At 48.0% G+C, this 27,331-nt stretch overlaps 1 protein-coding gene across 5 annotated transcripts in view; it reads right to left on the bottom strand.

The window, feature by feature from the left end:
- Nucleotides 1-11,943: 11,943 nt before the first annotated feature.
- Mical2 (microtubule associated monooxygenase, calponin and LIM domain containing 2) overlaps nt 11,944-27,331 on the bottom strand; it is a 129,370-nt gene continuing 113,982 nt past the window's right edge. Inside the window, exons 22-27 of one of the 5 annotated variants that reach the window (XM_006507954.2) lie at nt 21,785-21,892; nt 20,230-20,416; nt 17,656-17,744; nt 15,711-15,813; nt 13,184-13,239; nt 11,944-12,191 (exon numbers count right to left, since the gene is read on the bottom strand). In XM_006507954.2, the coding sequence (XP_006508017.1) occupies nt 13,199-13,239; nt 15,711-15,813; nt 17,656-17,744; nt 20,230-20,416; nt 21,785-21,892 (528 nt within the window). In that variant the 3' untranslated portion in view covers nt 11,944-12,191; nt 13,184-13,198. Of the gene's footprint in view, nt 15,814-17,655; nt 17,745-20,229; nt 20,417-21,784; nt 21,893-27,331 lie in introns of all 5 variants that reach the window. The other 4 variants (XR_001785575.2, NM_001193305.1, XM_030242685.1 and 1 more) reach the window with 4 other exon arrangements.

The raw sequence follows: 27,331 nt of genomic DNA, 5'->3' as shown, positions 1-27,331 counted from the left end.
CAGAGTGAGAGAAGACATTTCCATGAGGCTCCCAGGCTGGGACACTTTGCCTTGACAGTCCCAGCAGGCTACAGTGTTGGACAGAACAGAAGGAACATGGCTTCAGGGCTGGGGATCTAGTAAGTTGGAGGAGTGCCTCCCTAGCATGCACAAAGCCCTGGCTTCAGTCCTCAGCACTTCCTAAACTGCATGTGGTGGCACACATCTGTAATTTCAACACTTTGGAGGGAGAGGCAGGGGCATCAAGATTTGAAGACGAGCCTCAGCTATATAGTGAGTTCAAAGCCACCCTGGGCCACTAGGGACCTACCTAGTTCCTAGACCACAGAATGGACACATGGCTTTCCTTGGTCAGCATGGCTGCATTGAAGGGCATGTAGGAAAAAAAAAGTGCAGGGACGCAAGTTGTAGAGAAGGGGGTTTCTCAGAAACTGCAGGCGTAATGCCCAACGGTGGACTCAGTGTCAATACAGAGATGCACCCCAGTCAAACGCAATGGGCCCAGCACAGACTGCTCAGTTTTCACACCATCTGCATCTTCTTTGTCCCTAGATGCCTCTAGAACCATCTGTACCATCCATTCAGTAGTTCAAGTCAAGACTGGGGAAACACCCTGGTGTTCTCTTTCTCTCATGTTTAACCTGTCAGCAAATTCATCACCATGGCTCTGATTTGTTCCCCCCCAGGGGCCCCTGGGCCCCCACTAGGTCTCCTTGCCTTTGCTCTCACCCACCCTGTCTCTTCTTCTCTCCATACCAAACCCTGTAGATATCTTAAAGTTGCTAATATGTCATTTAGAACTTAACTCTCTTTCAATTATTCCCACAATAAAATATAAATTCCGTACCCTCTTCAAAACCAATCAACCAGCCTTCCCTCCCTCCCTCCCTCCCTCCCTCCCTCCCTCCCTCCTTCCCTCCCTTCTGGTGCTGGGGATTGAGCCCAGGCTTGGTACTTGCTATGTAAGTGCTCTACCACTGAACACCACAGCTTCCTAGTATAACCCCTCCTTCACCCTCTTATCAGCTTCTGGCCACACTGACCTTCCATTCTGTTTGTATACCATTCCTCCTGCTCTAGCTGAGAGCCAGCTAGATCCAGCTAGACCCGTCTGGGTGAGCCCAGTATGTCCAGCACTGGCTCACAGAGGCCCCTTATCTCTGGCCCACATGTGATGAAGGAGAGTAGCCCACTTGCTCTGGGGCCGCTTTGGCACTCGGTCACTGTGGGACTCAGTAACCAACAGATAGATACCTTTCCTGGCCATCCAGTGTAAGGAAGCCATCCCGACCCTGTTTATAACACATCTCCCTTTATTTCTCAGCCTGACACATACATGGTATTTTTCTTGTTTATGTTTCCTTGTTTCCCTGGCTGCCTACCCAGGGAGTAAAGGTGTCTCATAGCAAGGACCTCACCTTGTATACAAGTCACATTTACACATGCAGAGTCCAGGCACTAACAAGCAGTTCATACTGTTGGTTGCTTTTCTGAATGTACTCAGTGTAAGCTGGGGCTGGAGAGGCCCAAAGTCTGATCGTCTCATCACCACACTTGGTGTGGATCGTATGCTGGGTGCATAAGAACTGTACTTTCCTCTCTGCCCTTTTTGGTGTCTCAATCACCATGTATCACCTCTTAGCATGGGAGGCCCTGGAGCCTGTGACAGGTGTCACTCATCTGCAGCCCTTAGTGCACCACAGTGGACTCCTGGGGGAAGACAGTAGAGCCTTGCCCTGCTCTGAGAAAACAGTGACTTATACAGCCTTATAGGATTTACTGTGCACCAACCAGTATTTGGCATGTGTCAATTGATTGAGTCTTAGAACTCCTTCAGAGGCAAACCACTATTACAGTCCCATTAACAGATGAGGAAAGAGGCTCTGAGGGTTCTGTTTGCTGGGAGTTCCCAGAGGAGAGAAGAGCAGATTCTAGATGCAGCCTGCCCCATCCCAGCTTGTTGCTGCTTCCATCCTTCAGCAATCTGGGCATACCTGCTGTCCTCACTGGTGACTAGGACACGTACAGCCAGCACGTCCTGCCTGACTGTATCCTCCCCAGGGCTGATCCTCACTGAAGTCCATTCAGACGGCCGAGGAGAGGTGGCTTCAGCCTCCACGTCTCTGGGGTTGGGCTCAGGGACACTCTTTGGCTTCTTGGGAGAGATGGGCTCATCTGCCAAGAGAATAGGGCCTATAGAGATAGCAGAATAGATGGTCCCTTTCAGGGCACTGGCTCCTCCAGGAGTCTGGGAAGGATGCTGGTCCTCTCAGATGTTCAAGGACAGACCTTCCCATCCTCTGTGCCATTGCTGAGAGCCATCTCTCAGCCCAGCAAATGCCCCAGTGCTTAGGGTACTCCTGATGTGTGTAAGGAATAAAAACACACACCTCCCCGTTTAATCTGGAGGGAGACGTTGAGATGCTCCCATGATCCATCACAGGCCCACAGCCTCTGGATTGCTTTTTCAAACTGCCTCTGCCAAGTTGTTGCTAAACTCAAGGGTGACATCGCCTTAAAAAATTGTTTCCACCAGACATGGTAGCACAAGCCTTTAATCCCAGCACTTGGGAGGCAGACACAAAGAATCTCTGTAAGTTTCTGAGGCCAGCCTGGTCTACAAGTGAGTTCCAGGCCAGCCAGAGCTACATAGTGAGATCCTGTCTCAAAACCAAAACCCAAACAAAAACAAACAAACAACCCCCCCCACCTCCCAAATGTTTCTCTCTGTCTGTGTGTGTGTGTGTGTGTGTGTGTGTGTGTGTGTGTGTGTGTGTGTGTGTGAGCATGTGTATGTGTGGCATTTATATGGGTATGTATAGATGGTTTTAGATATGTGTGGGTGCATATGCACGTGTGCATATGTGCATATGGAGGCCTGAGGTTGACATCTAGCCTCATTCGTGATGCTCTTCACCTTATTCATTAAGGCAGTAGATCATCATCAAACATAGAGTTCATAGATACGGCTCGTCTTGCTAGCCAGTGTACTCTGGAGGTCACCTGTCACCATCTTCTGGGGCTGTAAACACAGAGGGGCCACCAGTCTTACCTGGCATTTCTGTGGCTCTAAACTCAGGTCCTCCTGCTTACATGGCAAGCTCTTTAACCACGGAGTCATCTCTACAACCCTTCACCTATCATCCTATTGACCTTGTGACCCAGCTTGTCAAGTCCTTCCAGAAAAGGACCCTCTCAGCTCCCAGACAGCTCTGCCCAGCTTCTTGTTCCCTTGTGCCGGTCCTGTCTATACTCGGTCTCTGGTTTCACCTGCTCCTATGATTATCAATGACCCTAGACAGAGAGGACTCCCAGATGTGCATCTAAAGCCTTGCCACTTCCCCTGCATCTAGATGTGTGTCTCCTGTTTTTGACTTAACATCTTCCTGTGGGTGCCTAGCAGACACGGCACACGCAACAAGTCCGAAGTGAACCCTTTATCTTTGCTCTCCCCAAAACCTGCTCTACCCATCACTCTGCCCAGATCAGTCTGGAGCCTCCAGAAGCTAAGGTGGCTTAGGTTGGCACCATAATGGCATCTTTGATACCACCATCATCCTTCACAAAGCCCTCTACAAGTATGGATGAGCCTTCCTTCAAATATGCCAGGAATGGAGTCTAGGTGGTTAGGTTAGCACTATAATGGTATCCTCGATATCACCCTTTCTTTCATCTTTCACAAAGCCCTCTACCAGTGCTCATGGCTCCTCCTTCAAATGCACCAGGAAGGAACTCTTTGCTGCCATTTCCCTGGCTCCACCACATCTTGTCCAGATGATAAAAAAAATCATCTCCACCTGGACCCTCATCCGTCTCCTGCTGAGCCCTACCTTTCACATAAAAATGTAAGTTGGAGGATACCGTTCCTGCTCAAAATCCCCAAGAGCTCTCTCATTTTTTACTCTGCAGTTAAGAGGAAGCGTCCCATCTAACTTAGCTCCATGGCCTCTGTGCCCTTATCTCCTCACGTTGTCCCTTGGCTTGCTCTATTCCTGCTGTGTTACCACTGTTCCCTCGGGACTTCAGGGAGGCACCATCTCAGGCCCCCCATGTTGCCCTTGAGTCTGTTGTCCCTGACCTTGTGTTCAGTGCTTATCATGATGAATGCTATACCTCTACTTCACCGCTTGCCAGCTTTGGTCAGTTGTCACCTTCTCAGTGTTGAGCTGTTCTGCTAAATGTAGCTACACACTCAGCAGGCTCTGTTCCCCTTTATTACTCCTCATAGTGAATCTCGCCTTCTAACAAGCTGTTTAATTTCCTTTCTCCTTTATTGTCTCCTTCCAGGACTAGGATGTGGGCAGCGCTTTGTTTGCTGTTGAAATTATGCCTTGTAAAGTGGGTGCTCGTGAGAAGCCTGTGGAGTGGATGAGTGCATGAGCCCAGCTCCAGCCCGGCCAGTGGCTGGTTGGTGAGCCTTCTCCTGCCACAGGGAAGCAGCCATCCAATTTCCTCTCTAGAATTAAACCTCAGTTGAACTGGGTTCCCCCTCACTTCTCAGCCCCAGTATGGCTCACTGTTGTCTTCTTTCCCATGTTCCTGACTTTGCCTACTGGATTGGTTCTGTCTGTACTTAATATACAGACGGTTCTACCTCTAACCCATTCACTCGTCTCTCATTTCCAGCCAGTCTTGGAAGAGCTGGACAAGCTTTCTCTGACCCCCTATGAGTCTCCTACGATTCTGATGAGACGGTTACCTCTCCACCTTCCTGCTCCTAGAAAACTCCCTCGAGCCTGCTTACTGAATCGAGTGTATAGGACTCTTTTTCAGGTTCTCCCCTGGTCTTTGACTCCCACCCTCCTCTACTTTGAGAGACACATTCTTTCCCTGTCTCTCCGTTGTCCCATCTCAGTCCTTAAATGCTGTGTTCTTCATGCTTTCCCCAGGTCTCTCTTCTTTTTACTCTATACACTCTCTCTGGAAGAGGTATCTGCACCATAGCTGCATTTCTTGCCTGTAAAGACAAATCAAGAAGTTCTACACTTTCTATGAAGTTTTAAAATACAATGTGAGTACAGGCAGACCCAACCTGCTGGCTCTTTGTCTAATCCCTGGTGTATGTGCAAACTTACTTGTGTGCATGCACACCGATGCTTTTATACTAGTACAACTGTGAAGGGAGGTGTTTGGGGGGAATATAATTGGCTACTCTGCTAAAGATGATGGTGATAGTGGTGGTGGTGGTGATAGTGATGGTTATTGTGATGGTTATGGTGATGGTGGTGATAATAGTGGTGGTTTTGGTGGTAGTGATGGTGGTTTTGGTGGTAGTGATGGTGGTTATGGTGATGGCAGTTAAGGGTTGGGTGGCGGTTGTGATGGTGATAGTTATGGTGATGATGGTGGCAGTTTTGCTAATGTTTATAGTGATGATTGTAATTAGAGCAGTGGCAGCTTACTTTTATTGGGCTCCTAATATATGCCAGGAATAGTTTGAACACTGACTTGTACTAAGTCTGCTACACTTCTATAATTCTTCAAGCAAAACATTTTGTGACCCCCGTTTTCTTGCTGAGATAATGGAAACATGGAGAGGTTAAGACACCCACAGATGGCCACATGTTGCTAGGCTCTATGTCTGTGAATATGATAGAACCATTTGTTTGGTTGGACAGAGTCACACTCTGTCTTGGATTTTGTAGTCCTGAGAGTTGGCAGAACATACCTCTGCCCCAGGCATGTGATGCTTGTCTGCCTCAGACCAGTGGATAGCTGTGACCCAAGACTCTGCGTGGCCTTGCCAGATTGAGTTGTCACTCACATTCCTATTGAAAAAGCTTGTTTCTGATGGCTGCTGCCCTGTCAGCTTGGATTCTTGGTGGAAAGTACACAGAGGACAGACCTGGAGTCCATCCTTAGATATTCAGCTTACAGAGTCATCCAGCAACCCCCAGACACATGAAGAGAAAGCAGAAGAGGACACACACCACTGAGAGTTAGGAGATGTATTCAAGGTTCTGACTACTAGAGTGGCTTCTGGCTCAGGGCTTGAAGAAACTCCCCTGGGTACCACTCCCTATGCCCCATCATGGATAAAAGTTGAAAATGAAACATCTGTGGAGGGAACTAAAAGAATCAGGATACAATTGAGAACATGGAGCTCCAGCCAAAGAGCTCTGCAGAGGAAGGGCAAGGCAGGCAAGGAGACATGATGGTGCTGGACAAAGTGAAGGGCCAGCCTCACCAGCTCCCAGAAGCCAAGGTCACTGCTATGATATTAAGGGTTAGGGTGTCAGGAATAATATCCTGGTTCCTCTCCTGATCCCACCCCACTCTTCCACCATGTCTCAAACCTAACGGGAAGCTATTCAAGGCACCCCGGAGAATGTAGTGTGCAGGGGTTATACCTCTATAGCACAGGGCAGAGCATGGGATGATAGAGCACACAGGCTACCATAGACAGGCAAATGTCTGTCTATACTGCTGTGCAGCATGGCCTCCCCAGCCATAGTCCACAGGTGGACTATGATCAGTGACAGGAGATGAGGTACGAGGCATCAGCAGGATGACAGAGAGCTTGAGCAGGCAGTCCTTCAGTACATTATTGTGGGTGTTACAACTGCTCGGGGAGGAAGAGTTGTCCCTGGCACTGTTAGTCCTTAGCAGGACATGTGTTCAAAGACTGCGACTACTCCAGGTGCTTTTGAGAGTGCTTTCATCGCAGTACTGTCATGGAAGCAGAGCATCAGGGATGTTCAGAGATGAAGGCATGGGTGGGTAACCCTGAGCCTCTGGGTGTACTCTCCACTATGACCTATAGTCTCCCTTGTTGTGCTTTTCACACAAGACCCAGTGTGTGTGTGTGTGTGTGTGTGTGTGTGTGTGTCTTTGTGTGTGTGTGTGTGTGTGTGTGTGTGTGTGTGTGTGTGTGTATGTGTACAGTTCCATCTTCTGCTGAATGAAATGATGACAGATAATGTTACTAACTGAGCCCTCTCTGGCCCCAGCCAAAGCCTAAATAGAGACATATTCAGCTAAGTAAACAAGGAAGCATACCCTCCCAGATAGAAGGTATTCCTCTGCCCAGAGAGAAAGGGAACCAGGTCACACTTTATCCTGTGGTCCTCAGAGGAGTGTACCCATTCCCATCCCAGACCCTTCATCCTAAATCTTGAGCCAGACACCAGGGAAATACCCGCCTCACATGCATCCCCAGACCACATGCTACTCCCCAGAGCAGGTCCTTTAGGCACCAGAGCCCTTTGATTGGGAGGAGGGGTGGAGCCCAATGCTTTCCTTATGACTGTGCGGGCTCCCCAGCAGCAAGCAAGCTGACCAGTTGTGTACCGGTTGCAGGGTAGGGGCCATAGTCTTGGACTGTGGTTCTCTTTTCCCACCTCTGTCCTATCACTAACAGGCACTGTGCCCAGCCAGTTCAGCCTCCAGCTTTGGGTTCAACCAGGACCAATGTCTACATTCCTCTGAGGTCTTTGTAATGTCCTGACAGACGTGAAGATATTCTAAAAGAGATTGCTATAAAAGAGAGAGATGTGCCCTTCTCTTTGACTATGCTATTGAGACAATGGATCCCAAGAAACTGGAATTTCCCTAGGATGCTGAGGGAAGGAAAACCTAGTGTTTGTCTCCTAGAAAGAGACTCCACACAGTGCTGACACCTCACAAATCTCCATGCCAGAAAGACTGCCGCCTAGACAATCGTAGGTGGGGCTGCTCCTCTGGCCTCATTACTTAGTGTTCTATTTCTAGTTGCCCTCTATTTAAACCAAGAACTCCACCAAAACCAAAGATGGGATTCAGTGTGTGTTGGCCATGGGGTTGGGTACTCCATTGGACATATCTTTCTCTGTTTTTCTTGAGTGTGTAATTGGCCTATTGAGGACAAGTGGCTGAGGCTGGTTTGTTAGGACTCGTAGAGTCCAGGCTTTGTCCCTATTAACTCTGGTAACAAGTTGGGTAGGGGAGTAGCTGGAATTTCTGGAAGGCACCCCACCCCCCCACCCCCCACCCCCCGCCACGGCAATCCAGGAAGGCAGGAAGGGAGGCAGCACTGGGGAGGTGATTTCTCCTCCTCAGGCTAGTGCTAGGAAACAAAGGATCTCCTCCTAGCATCCTTGGGATAGAGGGTGTCACAGGCATTGCCACTGGTCCATGATGGAGTCCACCCCTGGCTAGGCCTGATGTGGGCTGATGAGACAGATCTAACAGCGCTTCTGGGCAACCACACAGTTGAGAGGCTGGCTGCTCCATCTAGGTAGGCCCTATGCTACAGCCTCACATGGGCTTAATGGATCAAAGACAGCAGTCAACTCCTTAGGCCCACCCAGAGCTCAGATCATAATGGTGGGACATTCCCCACTCCACTTATTGTCGCCAAGTAGCACCTGGTTTCCTATGCTAGAGACAGTGAGGAGAGGAGAGAGTATGTGTGTGGCCTTGTGACACACTGCTGAATGTGACCTTGGTGTCAAAATTATCATGGGAACAGCTGTCAGTTCAGGTGCATTCCTCTGGCGTTGGGGACTCAAACCTGCCTGCTGCTTTATGGACCCTGCTTTGCCACACGATTCATGTGAGGATGACAGTCCTCAGAAGGCAAGGAGGGCACGGAATGGAAGCATTGTGTAGGGATGGCACACAATGTCTACATTCTGCTCTTTTAGGGCTCTGTCATGAAGTAAATGGCTTGACCCCAGCAGGACTTTCTCAGCCTGAGCAAACTCTTCCATCTTCATAGAAGATTCTAGATGGACCAGGTGTGGGTCCAGGATAAAGCAGACTCGGGCATGGCTCCAGGCTTTTGAGATGAATAAGAAGAGACTGACTGTTCTTTGCTGTCTTTTGCTGAGGGTGATTGGTTAACAGAGGAGACTGTCTTGTGAAAACGTTAGTGTTGGAGATTGACCTGCTGGAGATGCCTAAGGGATGTCCAGAAAGTCATGAGGGATGGGGAGAGGAGGGTCTGTGTTTCCTCTTAGTTGAAGCTCTGGCATTTCCCCCCACAATGCCTTTGACAGGGTGCAGGAGGTAGAACTTGAGCTGAGACCTATGCCTGAGGGGAAATAGCTGGTTGCTTTGAAGAGGCGGGGATGAGATGCAAGAAAGAAAAGATGTTACCTCCAGTACTCTGGGGCCTCTGACCAGTGTCCACCCACCTTGTAGGGTATCCAGAGTCTCAGATCATCTGTGTTAGAAGGAAGCTTTTCCAGAAGCAATCCCTCCAGAGAGGTGCCATCAAGAGTTCAGCAGAGCACACCAACTGCACAGTTCTAGGCACTGACCTGGGTTGGCTATTGACTCCACCTTTCTAAAACTCAGCGTCAGAGGCTTTGTTAGCTCCTGGTGGACAGAAGAACCTCACTATGGGACACAGAGGGAATAAAATTCCAGGGGTCACAACTGGGATTTCGGCCAAGTCTGGGTCCTTACCACACAGGACTCTGGAACCTACTTTGGGCCCTGGTACTGTGACTCCCCTGTCTAGCACCAGTGATCTTTCTTAGGATCCTCTTTCATATCTGAGTCAAAGGTCAGATACCCTTTTTGATATGAAACCTTGGTAGTTATATTGCCTTTCAAGAAATTGACAGTCCCTATGGTCAATCCTAAGCTGATATTTCCCCTTACAATTGACTAGGCAGGATAGCATGATTCATTTATGTTCCTTTGAAAGACAAGGCAGGACATTTCCCCAAATGCTTCCTTTTTCTTTTTAAGTGTCTACTTCTCGAATTTGTCTAAGTGGGAACTATTTGTTCACAGCCTTTATTCATTTATCCTTGGGTCATTGCTCAGTAAAGATTAACTTATCAGTGTTACTTTGGGAGGTGCCTGGAAACACCCACTTTAAATGAACTCTTTAAATATCATGGCAATGAACTTCTGTGTTACTATATTTAAGTCAGATTTTTTTTTCTCTAGTCTGACTGCCTAGTTAATATTTTAATTTTTATAACTATATAATATTTACTTATTGATTGATTGGTTGATTGGTGTTTTGAGACAGGGTCTCTCTACATATCCCTGACTGTCTGGGAACTTTTTGTGTAGACCAGACTGGCCTAGAACTCACAGAGATCTGTCTGACTCTTCCTCCTGAGTGCTGGTATTAAAGGCATGGACCACCATGCCCAGCTTTCATGCTGTTTTAAAAATGTAGATAGTTGGAACTGGAGAGATGGGCCAGTCATTAACAGTACCTATTTCTCTTCAAGAGGACCTGAGTTTGGTTCCCAGCACTCACATCTGGCATCTATAACCACCTTTAGCTCCAACTCTGGGGGATCCAATGCCCTCTTCTGGAACTGTACTTATGCATATAAACCCATACTCTCTCTCTCTCTCCCTCTCCCTCTCTCTCTCTCTCTCTCTCTCTCTCTCTCTCTCTCTCTCTCTCTCTCACACACACACACACACACACTTTAAATATATTTAAAATGCAAACGGTCAAATTTGTTTCATGGTTTTCCTACATGGATTTGTTTTTGTTAACAGTTCTACAACTCAGAGAATCACTACCTCATAACCTAACAAATATTGACTTGTGTTTACTATATATAGCACACATTTGCCATCAGGAGCTTATTTGGGGTGGGGAGAGGTTATTTCCTTGAGATGTAAGCAAGGTTTTTCTTGAACTTGTGTAGCTGACGATGACTTTGAACTTCTGAATCTCCTGACTGCACTTCCCTAGTATAGGAGGCATTGCAGGGATAGCCTGATAGTGTAGGGACTTCTACTTAATGCTGAATTCTATTAGACTTCCTTAGAAATGTTACGCCATAGGGTAGGGGAGGTAGCTCAGTGGTAGAGTGCTTGCCTACCAAAGTCTTGGATTTGATCTCTCCATCACAAAAAGTTAAGTCTTCAGTGTTTTTGAATTAAAAAAATATTCTACCTAATACCAATTATGTAGTCAAGCCAAATCAAACCAAGACACTCTCTAAACAGCTCTGAGAAAGCCAATCCAAACAGCTAGTTAAGCTTATTTAATTAGAGGACTTTACCAAAAACTTAACATGAGGTTTCAAATCTCAGACTTTCATGATTAGCTGTATTTCCTGGAACACAGTAGGTGATCAGCAAAATGAGGCAAATGGGTAAATGAGCAAGAGCATAGATTAGGTGAATCAGAATTAAAACACACCGAGGCACATACTTAATAAATGTCAGCCAGGGGCAAGGGTCTTTTGGCACGCTGTGCTATGTCTCTTGGGCCTAGAATTGTGCCATGGGCAATAACTGATGCACAGGTAAAGGAACCAAAGGCAAACTCGGGCATCAGCAGCTGAGCTGGAGCCTGGAATCCCAGACATGCTCTCTGGGAGATGCCAGGACCCTCATAGTTAACAGGGGGGTTCTTCTGCTAGTGTTGGAAGCCCAACCACATCTGGTCTGGAAATGGCAGAGCCTGGAGAGATCTGGCACTGTCCAGGGGAGTCAGTGGACATGCCAAGTCCTTCCCCTAAACTGAGAGATGTTGGGCAGAGCCTTCTGGGCACTAGCCTCAGAGTGGCCAGGTGGATGGAGCCTCACACCACAGGGCTGCCATGAGTACGCGTGCGGGTTCTCTGTCTTCCAGAGACTGGTGCCCACTCCTTCCTCCTTATTTCCCCCATCACTTGGGTGGACCAGTGAGAACCCAAACAGGCGGGGCTCTTGGTAAAGCTCTCTTAGAGAGCCATGGCAACACAGCCTGTTCCTGAGGTCACACTGGCTCTCTCATCCTCTGCCCAGAGTCTAGAACAGTAAAGTACCACACATTCCAGGAAGAGACCCCAAAGCCTGGCACCAGAGTATTGGTGACATTTTTCCAAATATTACCCTTGGGTAATATTTCAGATCGCCCTGGCACAGCCCCAGAGAGTCCCGGGTCACCACAAGTGCAAGCCCCGCCAGCAGTTTAGGGGAGGACGGTTCCCCTAAACCGGTGCCCGTGTTTGAGATTTTAGAAGCTTCCATGGCAAAGAAGAGAGGAAACGGTGAGCTTTATAAAGAACCATATTTATTTTCATTTACAGCATCAAATATCATAAATAAACCTAAACATCGTTTGCTGTGTGTGTAAAATACAGGGTTCCATATGGCACTGTAAATGAATTCTCTAGGGTCAGAGACATGCCTTGCTGAGAGATGGGGAGGAGACTGTCTAAAGGGGCTGAGGGGGGGCGCGGGAGTGGGATGGGGGGAGGGAGAGGCTCTCTTTGGTTGACATTTTAGAGAGGGGAATGCTGGAAGAGAAGAAAAGAGGAGAGGAGAGGACTTTGTACTGGCTGGGCTCTGTGCCAACACAGCAGGCAAGTGCGGCATGCAGGACTGGGCGGAAGCTGGAGAGCAGGGTGGCCCTAGCTGCACGTGAGGGGGATTCTGGCTGCAGTCTGAAAATGTGGGGCTGGACTCTCATCTGCTCTCTGCCCTCCGTTGTGACTGCTTCTTGCACATGACTGGTGCACTGCTCCAGGTAAATGAGCAGAGACAATATGCCCTTTCCACAGATTGACAGGAGCATCAACAGTGGCTGACCTTCTCCTGTGACCACAACTGCTCCGATTAAAGCTTGTGGAACAGTAAGGGACTTAAGAGCCCAGAGGCACGTGAAAGGCATAGTAAGGCCCTAGGACTAACTATGCTGAACCAGGGCAAGGGCTCGCTATTGTCATTATATTCACAGCACAGAGAGCATGGGTCAAGCTGGCCTTGGAGTCTGGGGAAAAAAAGTATACTTTTAAAACTTCACCAAACTGAGTCACTTATGGTCTCAATTAAAGGCATTAGTAATCTTTGTATTAGAATGGGTTGAAGAAGATATGCCTAGACATGTCTTTTTTTCAGAGGTTACTACGTAGAAATGTTTTGAAAGGTGACAAGAGCCCTCGGTATTGTCTCACAATCATGGTGAACCCTCCCAGGAAGACAAAAGGTTTTGAAAGCGCAACATGCAAAGAAGCCAGCCCATGGTGCAGAGGAGAAGTGGCATGGGGCATGCACTTGTTGTGGACCCAGGCTGCTGGCTGGGCTCCAAAGAAGGGGAGGCAGAACGTGGCTTTCAAGCTGACCCCCGCCCCATGCTCTTTACCATTCATGCCTCTAGCGAGTCCATATTAGTAGGCAAGACACTCACAGTTAGCACAACCAGGACCACCGACGCACGCAGAGGATGGGGCGCAGAAAGCGGGTTAGGGGTTAGTACCTCTCTCTGAAAATTGCCAAGAAAATCAGTCACCTTAGAACAGAAGTGTCAGCCAAGAAGTGGGTGTAGGACTGGAAGGCTGAAACGTACTGGCGGCCGCAAAGTGAGATTGGAGAGAGAAAGACAGAAAGGAGGACTTAGCAAGGGCCTAAAACAAATACCAATCACAATGGAAAATGACACTGGAGGTGAGGAACAGAGCCACCACTGTCCCTCACAAAGGGACTGCCTGCTTAGGAGGGACAGACCTTCCTGGTGGTGGCCAGCTATTCATTTCCAAGAGTGGATGCCCAGGGTCTGCATAGTAACAGAACTCCACTCTTGTCTGTAAATGTTCCCAGGACCTTCTGCCCTCCACAGCCCCCTCTGTCTCCAGTTTACTCTGGGGTCTCATATTCATCCTTGAGGCAAATTCATCTCTAGAGTATCTGCTCCCAGGACCTACCCCTGCTGTTGCCCACCAGGAAGGTTCAAGGACTCAGAATATACAGATGTCTCAGCCCTGTGTCAGACACACCCTGTCTACCAGAGTAATTCAAACCAGCCTCTACGGCTATAAATGAGATTTTTTTTTTGGAGAGTTCACTCTGGCTTCCCAGAGCATTCCACAAAGCATCCCAGCCCACCCTGAGCTACACTACAACATGACCTCGAGAATTCATGTGACATAATGAAACCTACTAGGACTCAAGGGATCCTCCCATCATTCTTGATCATTAACACCCCAGCTACACTTGGGGCATGTACAGTGCACGTCACCACACTGGCAACAGTTCCAACAAGGTCAGAGGTGCGCTTCCCACAGACTTGGCCACAGCCATGCCTGTCTTTCCCATGACTTCTAGACAGAGTCTAAAAAAGCATCCTTCTTTACCCATCCTCCAGAAAGCTGATGTCAAAGCTTTCAAGATGCCTGGTCTTTGACCAGACCTTTCTAATCTTGAGAGGGCACACCTGCGGTAGCAGCTCTAAATAGCTGTCTTGTACCCAGTGACTGTAGACACGTGAAGTCCCTGGAAGGCCCTTCTCAGCCCTCCAGTTGCTCAACCTGCTGTTGAAGCTGAGCAGCACAGGGAGGGACAGTGAGGGGACAGCTGAAGGCTCGTTCCAGAGCAGAAAACACTGTGGGCTTGGAGTCACCTGAAGACCAGATGCTATTTTTTTTCTGGGCACTGAGAAAAGGGTTTTTGACTGTGTTGAGGAAACATACAAGGTAGCCACATGACTAAGCATCCAGGATGCCACCAGCACTGATCAGGGCCATGCTTCCCAGAGGACAGCAAGTCCCCAGTTCAAAGGACATCAGGGGAGAGGCAGCTGAACCATGGTGGACCTGAAGGGCTTTGGCTCAGCCTGCAGCCTGGGTTGGGGACTTAACAGGGGTGAAAAATGACGTCATCTGAAATAGTTTGTCCTCAGCATTGCATTAGCCTGACAGCTATTCGGGGTCAAGTGCCATCAGGCTTTCACTGCAGTACCCATTACTGGGGAGGAAAATAGCCGTTTGCAGCGTGGCAACCCTGTGGTTCTGTCATTGGCTGTGATTTGGTGGACAGGAGGGAAAGCCTCTACTCTTTGATTTTATAAAGTATGAGTAAGATAACGCTCTCCTACCCTGAGGACAGGTAGCACTGGCACCCTGCTGCTTTGATCAAGTTTGGTTTATTTTATCCCTCTGCTTACTTCTGCCAACCTCATTATGTTTTTACATATCTGTGCTTTTGAAACAAATAAACCCAGCACCCACTGTGACCAGGTGGCATCTGGATGTGTAAATCAAAAGGCACTGGTCACATGACGGGTACCCTCTCTTTTGTGACTCTAGTCTCAGCTCATTAACTTTGCTAGCAGCGATGAATCTCAACTCACTGCCAAGTTCAAGGGCCTTGTAAAACTGGCGATAAAGTTGAAACAGTTAGAAATATTGATACTTGTAGAAAAATAGTGCTTTCTTTTTGGCTTATGAAAAGTTAAAAATTGAAATGTAAACCCAGAAATATGGCTCGCATTGGTTTGGAAAAAAACAAAAACAAAAACACAAAGCTGTTAGAAAACAAACACATTAAAAAATATCCTTCATGTTGTCCCTGGCCCCAGCACCATGAAGAGATACTCAACCCTGTCAAAGTCAGGCAGAAGTGGCCAATGTGGGACTCTTTGGCTTGGAGCTAATTGGTTACAGATGCTGGCCAGAGCCAGAGCAAACTACAAACATCTGCAGTCCACACTTGGAAATGTTAGGGCACTGCGGGGCAGCCTGCACCTCACTGCAGCTTCACTGGGATAAACCTGAGCAGCCAGCTGCGGATGTTCTCCAGAGACTCCTCAGACTCTCTGTACATGGCAGCCAGGACCTTGGAGAAAGCCCAGAGCAGTAGCAGCCCCAGGCTCAGGAGCTCAAACATGAAGCAGTAGTTGTGAGCATTGTCCCGCACATGGTGGCCAGCAGCCTCCTGGAGTCCCTGCATCCACCTAAGCAGGCTCTGGGGCAGGTTGAGCAGGCCTCTTGTCAGCCGGAGAGGCCAGCTGAGTGCCTTCCTAAAGAAGGAGGTGGAGGTACCTGGGGGGCTGCCTTCTGGCGTGCTGATGGCCGCCACTGCACAAGAGCTTTCTGTGGGTACATCCCTCCGAGGTGCTTCCTGCTCCTGCCATGTTCCTTCCTCCTGAAGAAGACAGCAAAGCAAGGGCATTTAGTCGGTGAATCTCAGGAGACTGCCTCCAGCAAAGTACACTGAACCCCTGTTCTCGGTATTGAATGTGGGTACAACTTGCTCTTAAGGGGGGCAAACTCACCATGCCGTTCGATAGCCTTCAAAATATGCATGCCCATTGACTTGCACATCTACTTGTGCTGATATATAGTCCACAAATGATTATAAATAGGGATTAGGAGTTGTATGCAAGTATATTCATTGTAAAAATCTTTGCAAGATAAATTATTAAATGGCATAAAAGCCCAACAGGATGGAACTCCTAAAATAGATTACTGACTATGCATAAAATACAATCTTTTAATAGCATTAGAAACTACACTCCTAAGCAAGGTGATCACAGCATTTGGGAGGCAGAGGCAGAGGGGCAGAGGGGCAGAGAGGCAGAGGGGCAGAGGGGCAGAGGGGCAGAGGGGCAGAGGGGCAGAGGGGCAGAGGGGCAGAGGGGCAGAGAGAGGGGCAGAGAGGCAGAGAGACGGGCAGAGAGGCAGAGAGACGGGCAGAGAGGCAGAGAGGCAGAGAGGCAGAGGCAGGTAGGTCTCAGAGACTTTGAGGCCAGCTAGGACTAACCATTGAGTTCCAGGCCAGTGGGGTTGACATAGTTAGATCCTGTTTCAATTTTAAAAAGAGTTTTTCTCCTGAAATACTGGCTCCCTACTTCTGTTCTCCAATTCCTTCCCTGCCCCGCCCCTACCCCTTGTTGAGTTAGAGTGTGGCTAAGTTGCTTAGACAGATCTTAAAGTTCATATGTAGACTGGGCTGGCTCCAAATTCAAAAGCTCCTGCTTTAATCTCCCAAGGGCTGAGATTACATAGGAGCTAGAGAGATGGTTCAGTGGTTAAAAACACTGGCTGTTCTGCCAGAGCACCTGGGTTTGATTCCTGGCACCCGCATGATGGCTCACAACCATTTGTAACCCCAGTCCCTGGGGATCTGACACCCTCTTTTGGCCTCCATGGGCACCAGGCACACATGTGGACCACAGACATATAGGTAGAAAACTCACCCATACACATAGACTAAGATGGAAAACAATTAAAAAAGAAGAGTCTCAGTATTATGGGAACCTGTACTTGATACACGTTCAGTGAAGAAGTCTAGAAAGCTATAGACGTAGTATCTACTCACACAGGGAAACACCTGGGAGGAGAGACAGCACAATGTCAGGTTTTCCAACGCCAGTCATCTTGAAAGATTACCGTAAGGCCAACTGGAGTTTTTCCAAGGTAAGTGGTCATAGGTATTTATTTTATTTACTTTATTTTTATTTGCTTTCTCATTTTCTGATAGCGAGCCTAGGACTGTATCATTAGGAAAGCTCACGTTATGAGTTTCTATTGGTGCAAGGTGGTTCATCAAACTGGTATTCCTGAGAGCTGCCAGGGGTGGGGGGAGCTGCCACAAACCATCAGTGAAGTCAGTGGCTGCTTTAAAAAACCTAGGAAGGGACCTGAGACCCTGGCCTTCCTCGTGTAAACTTCCCCTGTGGCTCCAGGGCACAGTTCAGCAGACAGCCCAGTCTTGACCCAGGAGCAAGCATTGACTCCTCAGTGGAAGCCAGCCACCTATCAGGGAGCTGTTGTCTGAAACAGGGTTGGCCCCAGAGACTGCTGAAGAGACTAAGAAAACCCAGAACACGCTAGGAGGGAAGCAGGGACTTTTGTTTGTTTGGGAGCAGTCTCTGTCCCTCTGGGGCTAGAGAAGACTGTCTGACGCCGAGGCTGTCTTTAGAGACCTCATCAAGGGGAAGGGATCAATCACCCTGCTCCCCTAGAACTGTTGAGACCAACGTACCTCTCTTTGCTGATTCAGCTCTGCCCGTCTCTTTCGCTGTTTGCTACTGGTTTTGCAGTGAACAAAATGGGGCTTGCAGTAAAATTTGCCTGTGAGAAAAGACACATGGGCACGCAGTTTTTCTCTGTAGACAGAACCATTAGAACAAATGTTCATCTTTGTCCAGTCAGAATACAACAGTCATGGAAATAAGCCCAGCACAGTTCAGACATGAGCACGGTCTTATCCACCTCCCCTAAAGTGGTCCCAAGATAGACAGAGCTGGCACTGGGGAACTCCCTGAGTGGGCTAAGACAGCCAGGTAACTCACAACCCAAACAAAAGTCAGATTTTGTCACAAGGTCAGTTGTCAGGGAGATAAGTAGGTAGCTCCTGCAGTGTCAGACTCTCAGTATTTCTGGAATCTTGAGGGTCAGGACAACCAGCCAGGGATGAGAGAAAAGACTCAGGCAGAGTACATGCTGGGTAAAACAGCACTGCCCAGAACCACTGGGTACCTTCTAGAAAAGCCTTGCTGCCTACTCCTACAACAGTAGCAATGGTGATGGTAATAATAATAATAATAATAATAATAATAATAATAATAATAATAGGAAAACCTAATACATACTTCATAAAACTTAACTCATCAACCCCCACATCGTTATGAGCTAAGAACTGCTATTTCTTTATTTTGTTCATCTGAGGCAGAGCTTCTGTGCAGGCCCCAGCTGGTCTGGAACTCAGAATCTTACTGTCTCTGCTTCTTGAGTGCTGGGATCACTGATGTGCAATGTCCATACTGATCCTATCATTATCCTCATTTACATATGAGGAAGCTGAGGGACCAAGACTTTAACAACCCAAAGGTTATGTGGTGAGTACGTGTTACTGTCTGGATTCACTTCAGGGAGGATAACATTTTTGTTTGTTTGATTGGTTGGCTTTTCTTCTCTTTCTCTTTCTCTTTCTCTTTCTCTTTCTCTTTCTCTTTCTCTTTCTCTTTCTCTTTCTCTTTCTCTTTCTCTTTCTTTTTCTTTCCTCCTCCTCCTCCTCCTCCTTCTCCTCCTCCTCCTCCTCCTCCTCCTCCTCCTCCTCCTCCTCTTCTTCTTCTCTTCTTCTTCTTCTTCTTCTTCTTCTTCTTCTTCTTCTTCTTCTTCTTCTTCTTCTTCTTCCTTTTTCCTTATCTTTTTCTTTTCTTTTCTCTTCTTTTCTTTTAAGACAAGGTCTCTCTGTGTATCCTTGGCTGTCCTGGAACTCACTCTATAGACCAGGCTGGCCTTGAACTCTGAGATTTACCTGCCTCTGCCTCCTGAGTGCTGAGATGAAAGGCATGTACCACCACCTCTATGGTAGGATAGTTTTAAGGCACACAATTAGAAGCACTGTGTCATATTGTCCTACATTCTATAATAGTAGAAAATCAAAGGCTGAAGGATTAAAAGTGACCTCTCAAACCTGGAGAGATGGCTCAGCAGTTAAGAGCATTGGCTGCTCTTCCAGAGGTCCTGAGTTCAATTCCCAGCAATCACATGGTGGCTCACAACCATCTGTAATGAGATCTGATGCCCTTTTCTGGCACGCATGTGTACATGCAGAAAGAGTACTCATATACATAAATAAATAAAATCTTTTTTAAAAAGGTGATCTCTCTGTACAGTGACTGTAATTCTATGCTGATGAGCTCTGATAGGCCACTTAGCCAAATTGGTGCAAATATTAAGGCCAATTTTATAATTTATATTTTGTGTGTATGTGCAGGTAGGTATAGTCTTGTGTGGGGGTTGTTATGTGTGTGTGTAGATTAGACCATAACCTCAGTTATAGTTCTTCAGGTACCATTTACCTTGGTTTTCTGCTTTTGTTCTGAGACAGGGTTTCTCTCTGGAATACACGGAGCAGGCTAGGCTGACCAGCCAGAGAACCCTAAGGATCTACCTGTGTCTCCCCAGTGCTGGAATGATGAACATGCACCAGCATACATTGCTTCTCTTTTCATTTCTTTTTCATTTATTTGTTTGGAGACAGAATCTCACTGTGTTACCTAGGCTGGCCTCAAACTTCAGAGACCAACCTGACTTTGCCTCCCCAGTAGTGGGATTAAAGGTGTGTCCTACCGTACCTGGCCCCATTTAAACAAAACAAAGCATGGGTTCTGGGGACTGGACTCAAGCCCTCATGGCTGCATGACAAGCACTTGATTTATAGAGCAGTCTCCCAGCCCCACCTGCTTTATTAGTATACCATCATCCATGAAGTTCTTATTGCACCATTAATGGTGGGCATGTCACACGGTTTATCAGGTTTGAATATCTTGGCCTCGAAGGCACCATGAGAAGTGGTAGGGCTGAGTGAGATAGTGAGAGACCTCAGCAGACAGTAGGTGCCATTGTGTCTGGTGTACTGTAGGCGTCAAAGGCTTCTGTTCTCCATGGTAGCATCTCCCAGTTTCCCTAAGCACTGTTCCTGATGATATCATACTCCCTGTTGGTAAGTGTTGGGTGTCCTAGAGCCTCCAGAGGGTTAGGACCCCAGAGTGAGGTCACATCTGAGACCAAGGCCAGAGGCTGGTGCTTTCCTGGCCCCTAGGGTTACCTTCATCGCAGTCAAAGGCATAGGCAGCCAGGCGCAGGGTGGCACTGCAGACGCTGCAACGGAAGCACTCTTGGTGGAAAAAGTGGCCCTCAGCACTCAGCCGCTCTATCATGTATACACGCTTCTTACAAAAGTAGCAGGTGTCTCTGCCGCCCAGGCTCAGGGGGAATGCCTTTCTCGGGGATTCCTGTGGGTAGGAAAAAAGAGAAAAGCGCTAGGGCTGAATAAGTCTCCAAAGGCCAGGCCTAGGCTTGTTGAAAATCTTTAAAAAAAAAAAAAACACAGGGACTTCTGGGCTCTTGGCTGCAGCTTATGTCATTGCGAAGAAGAGCGTGGTGCAGGAAGACCCTCCCCACACAGCCTCCAGTCCTGCAGGGCCTCTTCCTGGTCTCATCTAAATGAGTGAACATCTTACCCAAATATGTCTACCTAGTGTTGCTTTCTTGAATCCTGAAGGACAAGCATCTCTGGGCATTACAGTGGTGATGTGTAATGGTCAGTGCTAGTTGTCCACTTGATAGGCTCTAGTATCACCTGGGAGATGGGCGTCTCTGTAGGCTTGTGGTGGATTACCTCGATTAGTTACGGAGTGGGAAGACCCACCCACTGTGAGCGGGACCTTTCTCTGGCTAGGAGCTCAGACTGTGTAGATGGAACAGCAGTAAGCTTAAGTTGATCTCTCTCTACTTCCTGATTGTGGATGCAGCATGTCCAGCTGCTTCAAGTTCCTGCTTGACTGTACCCTGAAGTATGAGCTGTATACCGGCCCCCCTGCCCACCCCGAAGCTGTGTTTGTCAGGGTACTTCATCACAGCAACAGGAAAAGAAGCCAAGACAGGGTGTGCTATATGTCTTTGCCCACTGCAGTGATGGGGACCAAGTGAGGACTGGGTGTGACCTCATATCTATTCAAGAGAGTGTAGAAAAGGGGTGTTTGTGTCTTATAGTTCCCTCCTTATTTGCAAAAGGGGAGGGAAGGGCTGGAGCAGACTGGTGCCGGGCCTCCTCAGCCTGTGCAAAGCCTCCATGACTTGCAAGCAGCAGCTGCTAGGCCAGTCCCCCTACCCCACTCCTCCCTGAAGGTGAGCAAATCAACAGTCAGTGCCCAGTGTTGCTGATGGCAATATGCCACCTAGATTGAGGAGGGAGAGAGCCAGAGGGAAGTCACATTTGCCCTGCTACTCATGTCTCAGTTCCCAGGTCTGCTTAGGATGACACTAAACACTGAAGCTGGGGTGAGGGATAAGGGACTGCAGGTGGGGGAGTGGAGGGGCGGGGGACTTGTCCAACAGCCCTGCAGAGTCTGGTGCTGAACGGACCCTGAAAGCTATGGATAGCAGGGCACATGCCTCGCTTGAAAAATGAACCACAAGGACCCAAAGTGAAGATAGACTTGGAGGAAATGTGGCTTCCCCCAACCTCTGCTGGATCCAGCCGACTTTCAACACCCCTGCCTTGTTGCCCTGAGAATGGTTCCCTTTTAGTCTTCCCATACTCTTGCCCAGGGATGCTGGGCAAATATCTTCAGGTCGAGGCTGACAGTGCATTTCCTTACCAGGTCTGGAGAGGTGGCCTGTGTCTTAGGTCTGTGATCATTCAAGTACAGATTGACCAGAACTTCAGCTGCAGCCCCTATTCCGCTGGATACTTTCCCTACTGTCAGCTAGCCAAGAGCAGAGGTGAGGAGGCAAGGAAACAGATAAAAGGAAAGGCAGTTAGCACCAGGCAGGAACACAGGGCAAGGTGGTAAAGGGTTCCTGCCCACAGGAAAGTGGAACCCCAGAGTCTCCAGAGGTAAACCAGACCACCAGGAGTAGATGCCAGAGTTATGGAAATGGACAGAAGAAGCCAAAAAACTGGTGGGAGCAAAAGGAATGAAATGCCCGTTTCTCCTCCTCTGACTTCTATAGAGTTTTCAAATCACAGAGATAGAGCCAGGGCACAGTGACACATGCCTGAATTCCTAACACTCAGGAAACTGAGGCAGGAGAATTGCTGTGAATTTGAGGCCAGCCCGAGTGACATAGTATGATCTAGACTAGATTGGACTATAGAATGAGGTCCTGTCCCCAACTCAGAAAAACAAAATAAAATGAACAAAGCCAACAACAAAACCACAGCCAAGGGTTAGAGGGTGGTATTTGTGGTTAATGGGTCTGTTTTTTGGTTTTTTTTTTTAATGCAACAATCTACATTTTCCTAATGAGTGAACCAGGTCTGGAAGTTCATGGCTCTGTGCCACACCTTAGAACCTGTCTAGAGTGGAGCTGGATCTCAGCTCTGCCCCATAATCTGCTCAGCAGCCAATGCAGCATCCAGGAAGACAGCTTGGAGGGATGGCTACAGACCAGCATCATTGAACAGCTCAAATAGGGGATGGAATAATCCCACATCCAGGCCCATCCAACCACACTTCCCAAGCAGCTCTGACAGACCACACTGAAGGCTTTGTCTGGAGGTGAATAGTGCAAAGACCAAGAGGCCAGAAGTGCTGCTTGTGATCCCCAGGCTCTTGAGGGAGGCTTCAAGACCTTGCTGCCTTCCAATTCAACCTCTGAGAGGAATGGCCACAACTAGTAGCTATTTAGACTCTGGTAAAGTTGCCTCACATAATGAGTCTTATGTGATAAAACAACGCCTTTCATCCAAACCCAAGCCTCCTCTTGGAAGCCATCAGATTTGAGAACTAAGCAGAATGTTCAGGGACTACAAGTAAACATGGATCCCCAGCTCCTAGAACAGAGCTACTGCACCCCAGCATCTGAAGCTAACTCTTCAGATCCCTGACAAAGCAGGGACCATGGGTGAACAGAAAGGAAGAAGAGAAGACTACAGGGACCCTCACACCTTTGGTCATTCTAGAAGCTGTACCACTGAGAGAAGTTTGGGATAGTCACTCAATATGAGGAGGGCTTGGGAGGGGGCTATAAGGAACATGGCTTCAAGCTACTGGCGGGCAAGGCTTTTGATATTTCTAATGTCACTTGGAGTCTCTGAGGAGCCTGTGCAAAGCCTCCATGACTTGACCTGCAAGCAGCATCTGCCAGCTGCCAGGCCCGGCACCCCCCTCCCCCCAGCCTAGGTCTATCCTGGGAAAAATAAGAATTCTGCTTTGACACAATCTCTTCCTACTTTTAGGAACCTACACAAGCCAAGAAATCTGGCTTCTTCTTCCAGGAAGGTTCAGGTATGTTGGCTCCAGACAAGAAGCCGTTGTTTGATGTTCCATTCCCTGGTAGGACCCTTGACTCTGGCCCCAAGATAGACGGGCAAAACACAAGGTTTGCTTGAAAAATAAAGAGGACAGGGAGGCTAACTTTCCCCCTGGGTACTGCCCACCCAGCCTCCTATGATGTGAACCAGCTCCATATCACTCTCCCAGAAAGGAGACAAGAGGTGCTGTAACGCCCACAGACTGTACCCAGACTGTACCTGCCACCCGATGGAGCCGAGATTCAGCCTGTCTTCTCTGAGACTAGAAGTCCAAGTCTCTAATGAGACCTCATTAACTACTTAGCTAATAAGCACTTTATGCCACTGAACTTCTAAGCAATCCCATCTTAAGGGAAAAAATCACTGAAGCTTGCAGAGGACTTTGAGGGTGCTGGGAGTGTCCCCCAAACACACTGGGATAGTCACAGCCTATTCAGGTTGTTCTAATCAGCTGTGCAAGTCACCCAGCAGCTGGGTGGGGATTTGGGAGACATTAATGTCCAAAATGAAGACCACACCCAGACTTTTCATCAGGAGCTAACTAAGTAGGCAGTGGGTTTTCTCTCCAGTCTGCCCTTCCCACCTGCTGGGAACCATCCCAGATCACTGAGCCATAAAAAGGACTTACAAAGGTTGCAAGGAACTCAAGAGATAGAGACTTGCCTCAAGGGATGAAAGACTCTTGAAAGCTAGTCAGGACCAGCATGAAAGTGAATATTACTCTGATGACTGGGGGTTATCATTCTTCTAAAAATTACTTTAGATTCATTTTATTATATGTGCATGAGGGTTTGCCTGCATGTATGGACATATACCATGTACATGCCAAGTGCTCTTGAAGGCCAGAGAGCGTATCAGATGCCCCAGAATTAGGGTAACAGATGGTTGTGAGCCACCAGGGTATTGAGATCTGAATCCAGGTCCTCTTAACTGAGCCATCTCTCTAGCTCCCTCTCTCTGTTTCTTGACAAGAGAAAGACTGACTACCTTGGCTCTGTGAGAGGAGACTATAACCCAGTCTCTGCCCGGGAGCCGAGTTTTCATCAGCTTGGGAGTTACCAGGTGGCCTGACTTCTGAGAAAGGATGAAATGCATAGCTTGTGCAGAGACGTTGAGAGATTCATCCTGGGGGTAAACACGGCACAAGAGCCACACATTCTTAGCAGAAGACTCACATACACTGAATAGCAAGCCACATGTGTTTGTGGGAATGGGAGCTGGATGAGGGGAATGCTGGCAATCTGTCCTGGAAATTTTTATTTAAATGTGAAACTGGACAATCTGATGAGTTAACCAAAAAAAAAAAAAAAAAAAAAAAAAAAATTAGCCATTTCAGACTACCCTGGGTCCGCTTTTGCACTGCTTACATAACCTTCAATAGTCTTATAATTTTCAAGAATTTGAATATTTTTCACTATTTGTTGTTCCTTTTGAATTCAAACCATTTTTCCGTGAATTCATTAGAATGAGTAACATAAGGTTGGTTGTTTGGGGCAGGGTATCATCTCACATGGCCTTTGACTAACCTCACATATAATTTATTTCTTCTCTGTGAACCTTAGTTACCCCAACTGTGAAGTGAGGAGACACTCCCAAGCTTACAGGGTTGTGGAAGCATCCTGAAAGACCCTGGGTAGGGGTGGAGAGGTGGCTCTGAGGTTGAGTGCCTTACTCTGAAAAGAGGACCTGAATTTGTTCCCAGTTACCACAACCACCTGTAACTCCAGACTCAGGAAATTCAGTGCCCTTTTCTACAGGTACCTACACACAGCAGACATTAGTACAGACACACACAGACATGGACACAATACAAACAGGTGACTTTGGGTGGAGCCTCACTGGTGCTGGCCACCTAGAGGTCCTCGGCAGGTAGTCGGTGAGACTGGAACACATATAGCCTGGAGTTCCAGCTTTTAGACACTCCTTTTCCCTCTCCCTCTTTCCCTGTACAAACAAGATGTGGCTTTGTCCTCCCTGAGACATTCTTGATTCAAACATGGCGACACAGATATTGTCACAAGCATCAATGCCAGAGGCTGTAGAGGTGACTGGCCTTCTACCAAGAGACAGTCTTCACATAGTTTTGTGACCCCCTTTCCAGCTCATATCTCTATCCAGATGTGAGAGTTATTTTCACACTGGACCAGGCTAGCTCAGTTACTCCCCAAGTTTATATCTCTGATGTGGGACCTCTATGGGACCTCCTCACCTTGGGCCCAGAACTCAGCTCACACAGTAGGTGCCCAGGCTGTGTTTCTCTGCAGATGGGCCATCTATGTCCAGCTGCCATGTTCTGAGCACCAAGCAAGCCCACACAAGGTAGTTGGGGAATAAGAATCAAGCTTCCAGGGGTTTTGAGCTGAGGGCTTGAGAAAAGGGGGAGGTACAATCAGCAGAACCTGACTAGCTTCTTGGGTCCTGGAGTAGTGGTGGTGGCTAAGGCATCCCCCACTGAGGAGCTCCTAGACAAGAAAACCACAGAGAACAAGCGGTTGGACTTGCTTCCTTGTCTTTCTGCCCAAGGCAAGGCAAGGGCAAGTTACCAACACTGCCTTTTTTGAGAATTTTAAAAATGACATGCTCAGAGCTGAGACCAGCCTCGAGGGCTGTGAGCTCCCAGGGGAAGTCTTCATCCACCCGACTTTACCCCTGGTGATAGGCATGCAAAGTTGGTCTCATGCATCTAGCATTCATAGCTCTTGAAGCCCTCTGGACTCTAAATTACCCAGGGTGGCATTTGTTCTTAAGTGACTAGGGTAGAAAATGGAAACCCTTAAAACGATTGCTATTTTTAGAGATGCATGCTTTAGGTAAATGAGCTTTCTTCTAGGTATCTCTCCTACGGGGAACGGGAACAGTGACTCCATTTACTCCAGGTGGTTGGCTTACAGGCTAAGAAACCAATACTCAGAGAGGCCCGTTACCTTGTCCAAGCTTACACAGTGAGCCTTTAAAGTCAAGTCTGATTCTAAGCTCAGATTCTCCTACTTAATAACATCCTACTTCTCATACACACCAGCACTGGTATGTTTAAATCCTTCTAGGCTGGTGTATATCAGAAGCCCCCACAGTGCTGCCCAGCCCCATCCGTGGGACAAAGGGAAGATGCTATGGATGGAGGAGGGGACTTTGAGATATGTCCTAGCACCTGATAACACAAGACAGATTGCCTAGACAAAGCATGCCCACTGATGGCATCCCTTTTTCATACGAACATCCCAGAGTAAATCCTGTAAACCTGGTCTTAGCACAAACACTCAGAGGGGTAGAGGAAGCTTGTTTTGGGGGTCTCGTTGCTCTTCTGGCCCTGGCAGCTGGCTAAGCCACAGTGGAGCAACCCTTGGCCCAACTGTCAAATCCTTCCCTGCCATCTTGTTCTTGTAAGAATTCTGGCAAATGCCAGCAGCCAAACTATGGACCAGATTGACTGGCTTCCCCTTTTAAAGAAAAAGTGAATAGGTGATAGGGATTTGATGAGACAAAGGAGGAAATGACACTGGTCACAAGACAAGGCATGAAACCCGTAGTCCAAGGTTTTGACACTAGGTGGTACAGAAAACAGCCTCAAGACTCTGTGATTATTCAAATAAAAGTCCACAGGACCTATCCAAACTTCAAAAAGGCATCATTTGAGAAGGTGCCAGGCACAACCTGAAGGCAGAGCCCGGGCCACATCTCTTGGAGATGGTGACTCATGTTTGCATCTCTGTGGGTAATGTGTGATCCTCAGAGTGAGTTTGACTCAACCTGCTCCCCTGACAAAGTGACCCATCCTGGACTCTCAGGGTTGGGGTACAACTCCAAAGCAGGATCAGAACCTGATCATGCTGCCTGATAGGAAGCTAAGAATATTTTTCAGGTATTTTTCTTCCTCCCCCTTCTGTGAATT

This window comes from Mus musculus, chromosome 7, assembly GCF_000001635.26.
Source record: "Mus musculus strain C57BL/6J chromosome 7, GRCm38.p6 C57BL/6J".
NCBI lineage: Eukaryota > Metazoa > Chordata > Mammalia > Rodentia > Muridae > Mus > Mus musculus.
The sequence above is the reverse complement of the archived record's forward strand: the minus strand, read 5'-3'. Positions and strand labels throughout refer to the sequence as shown.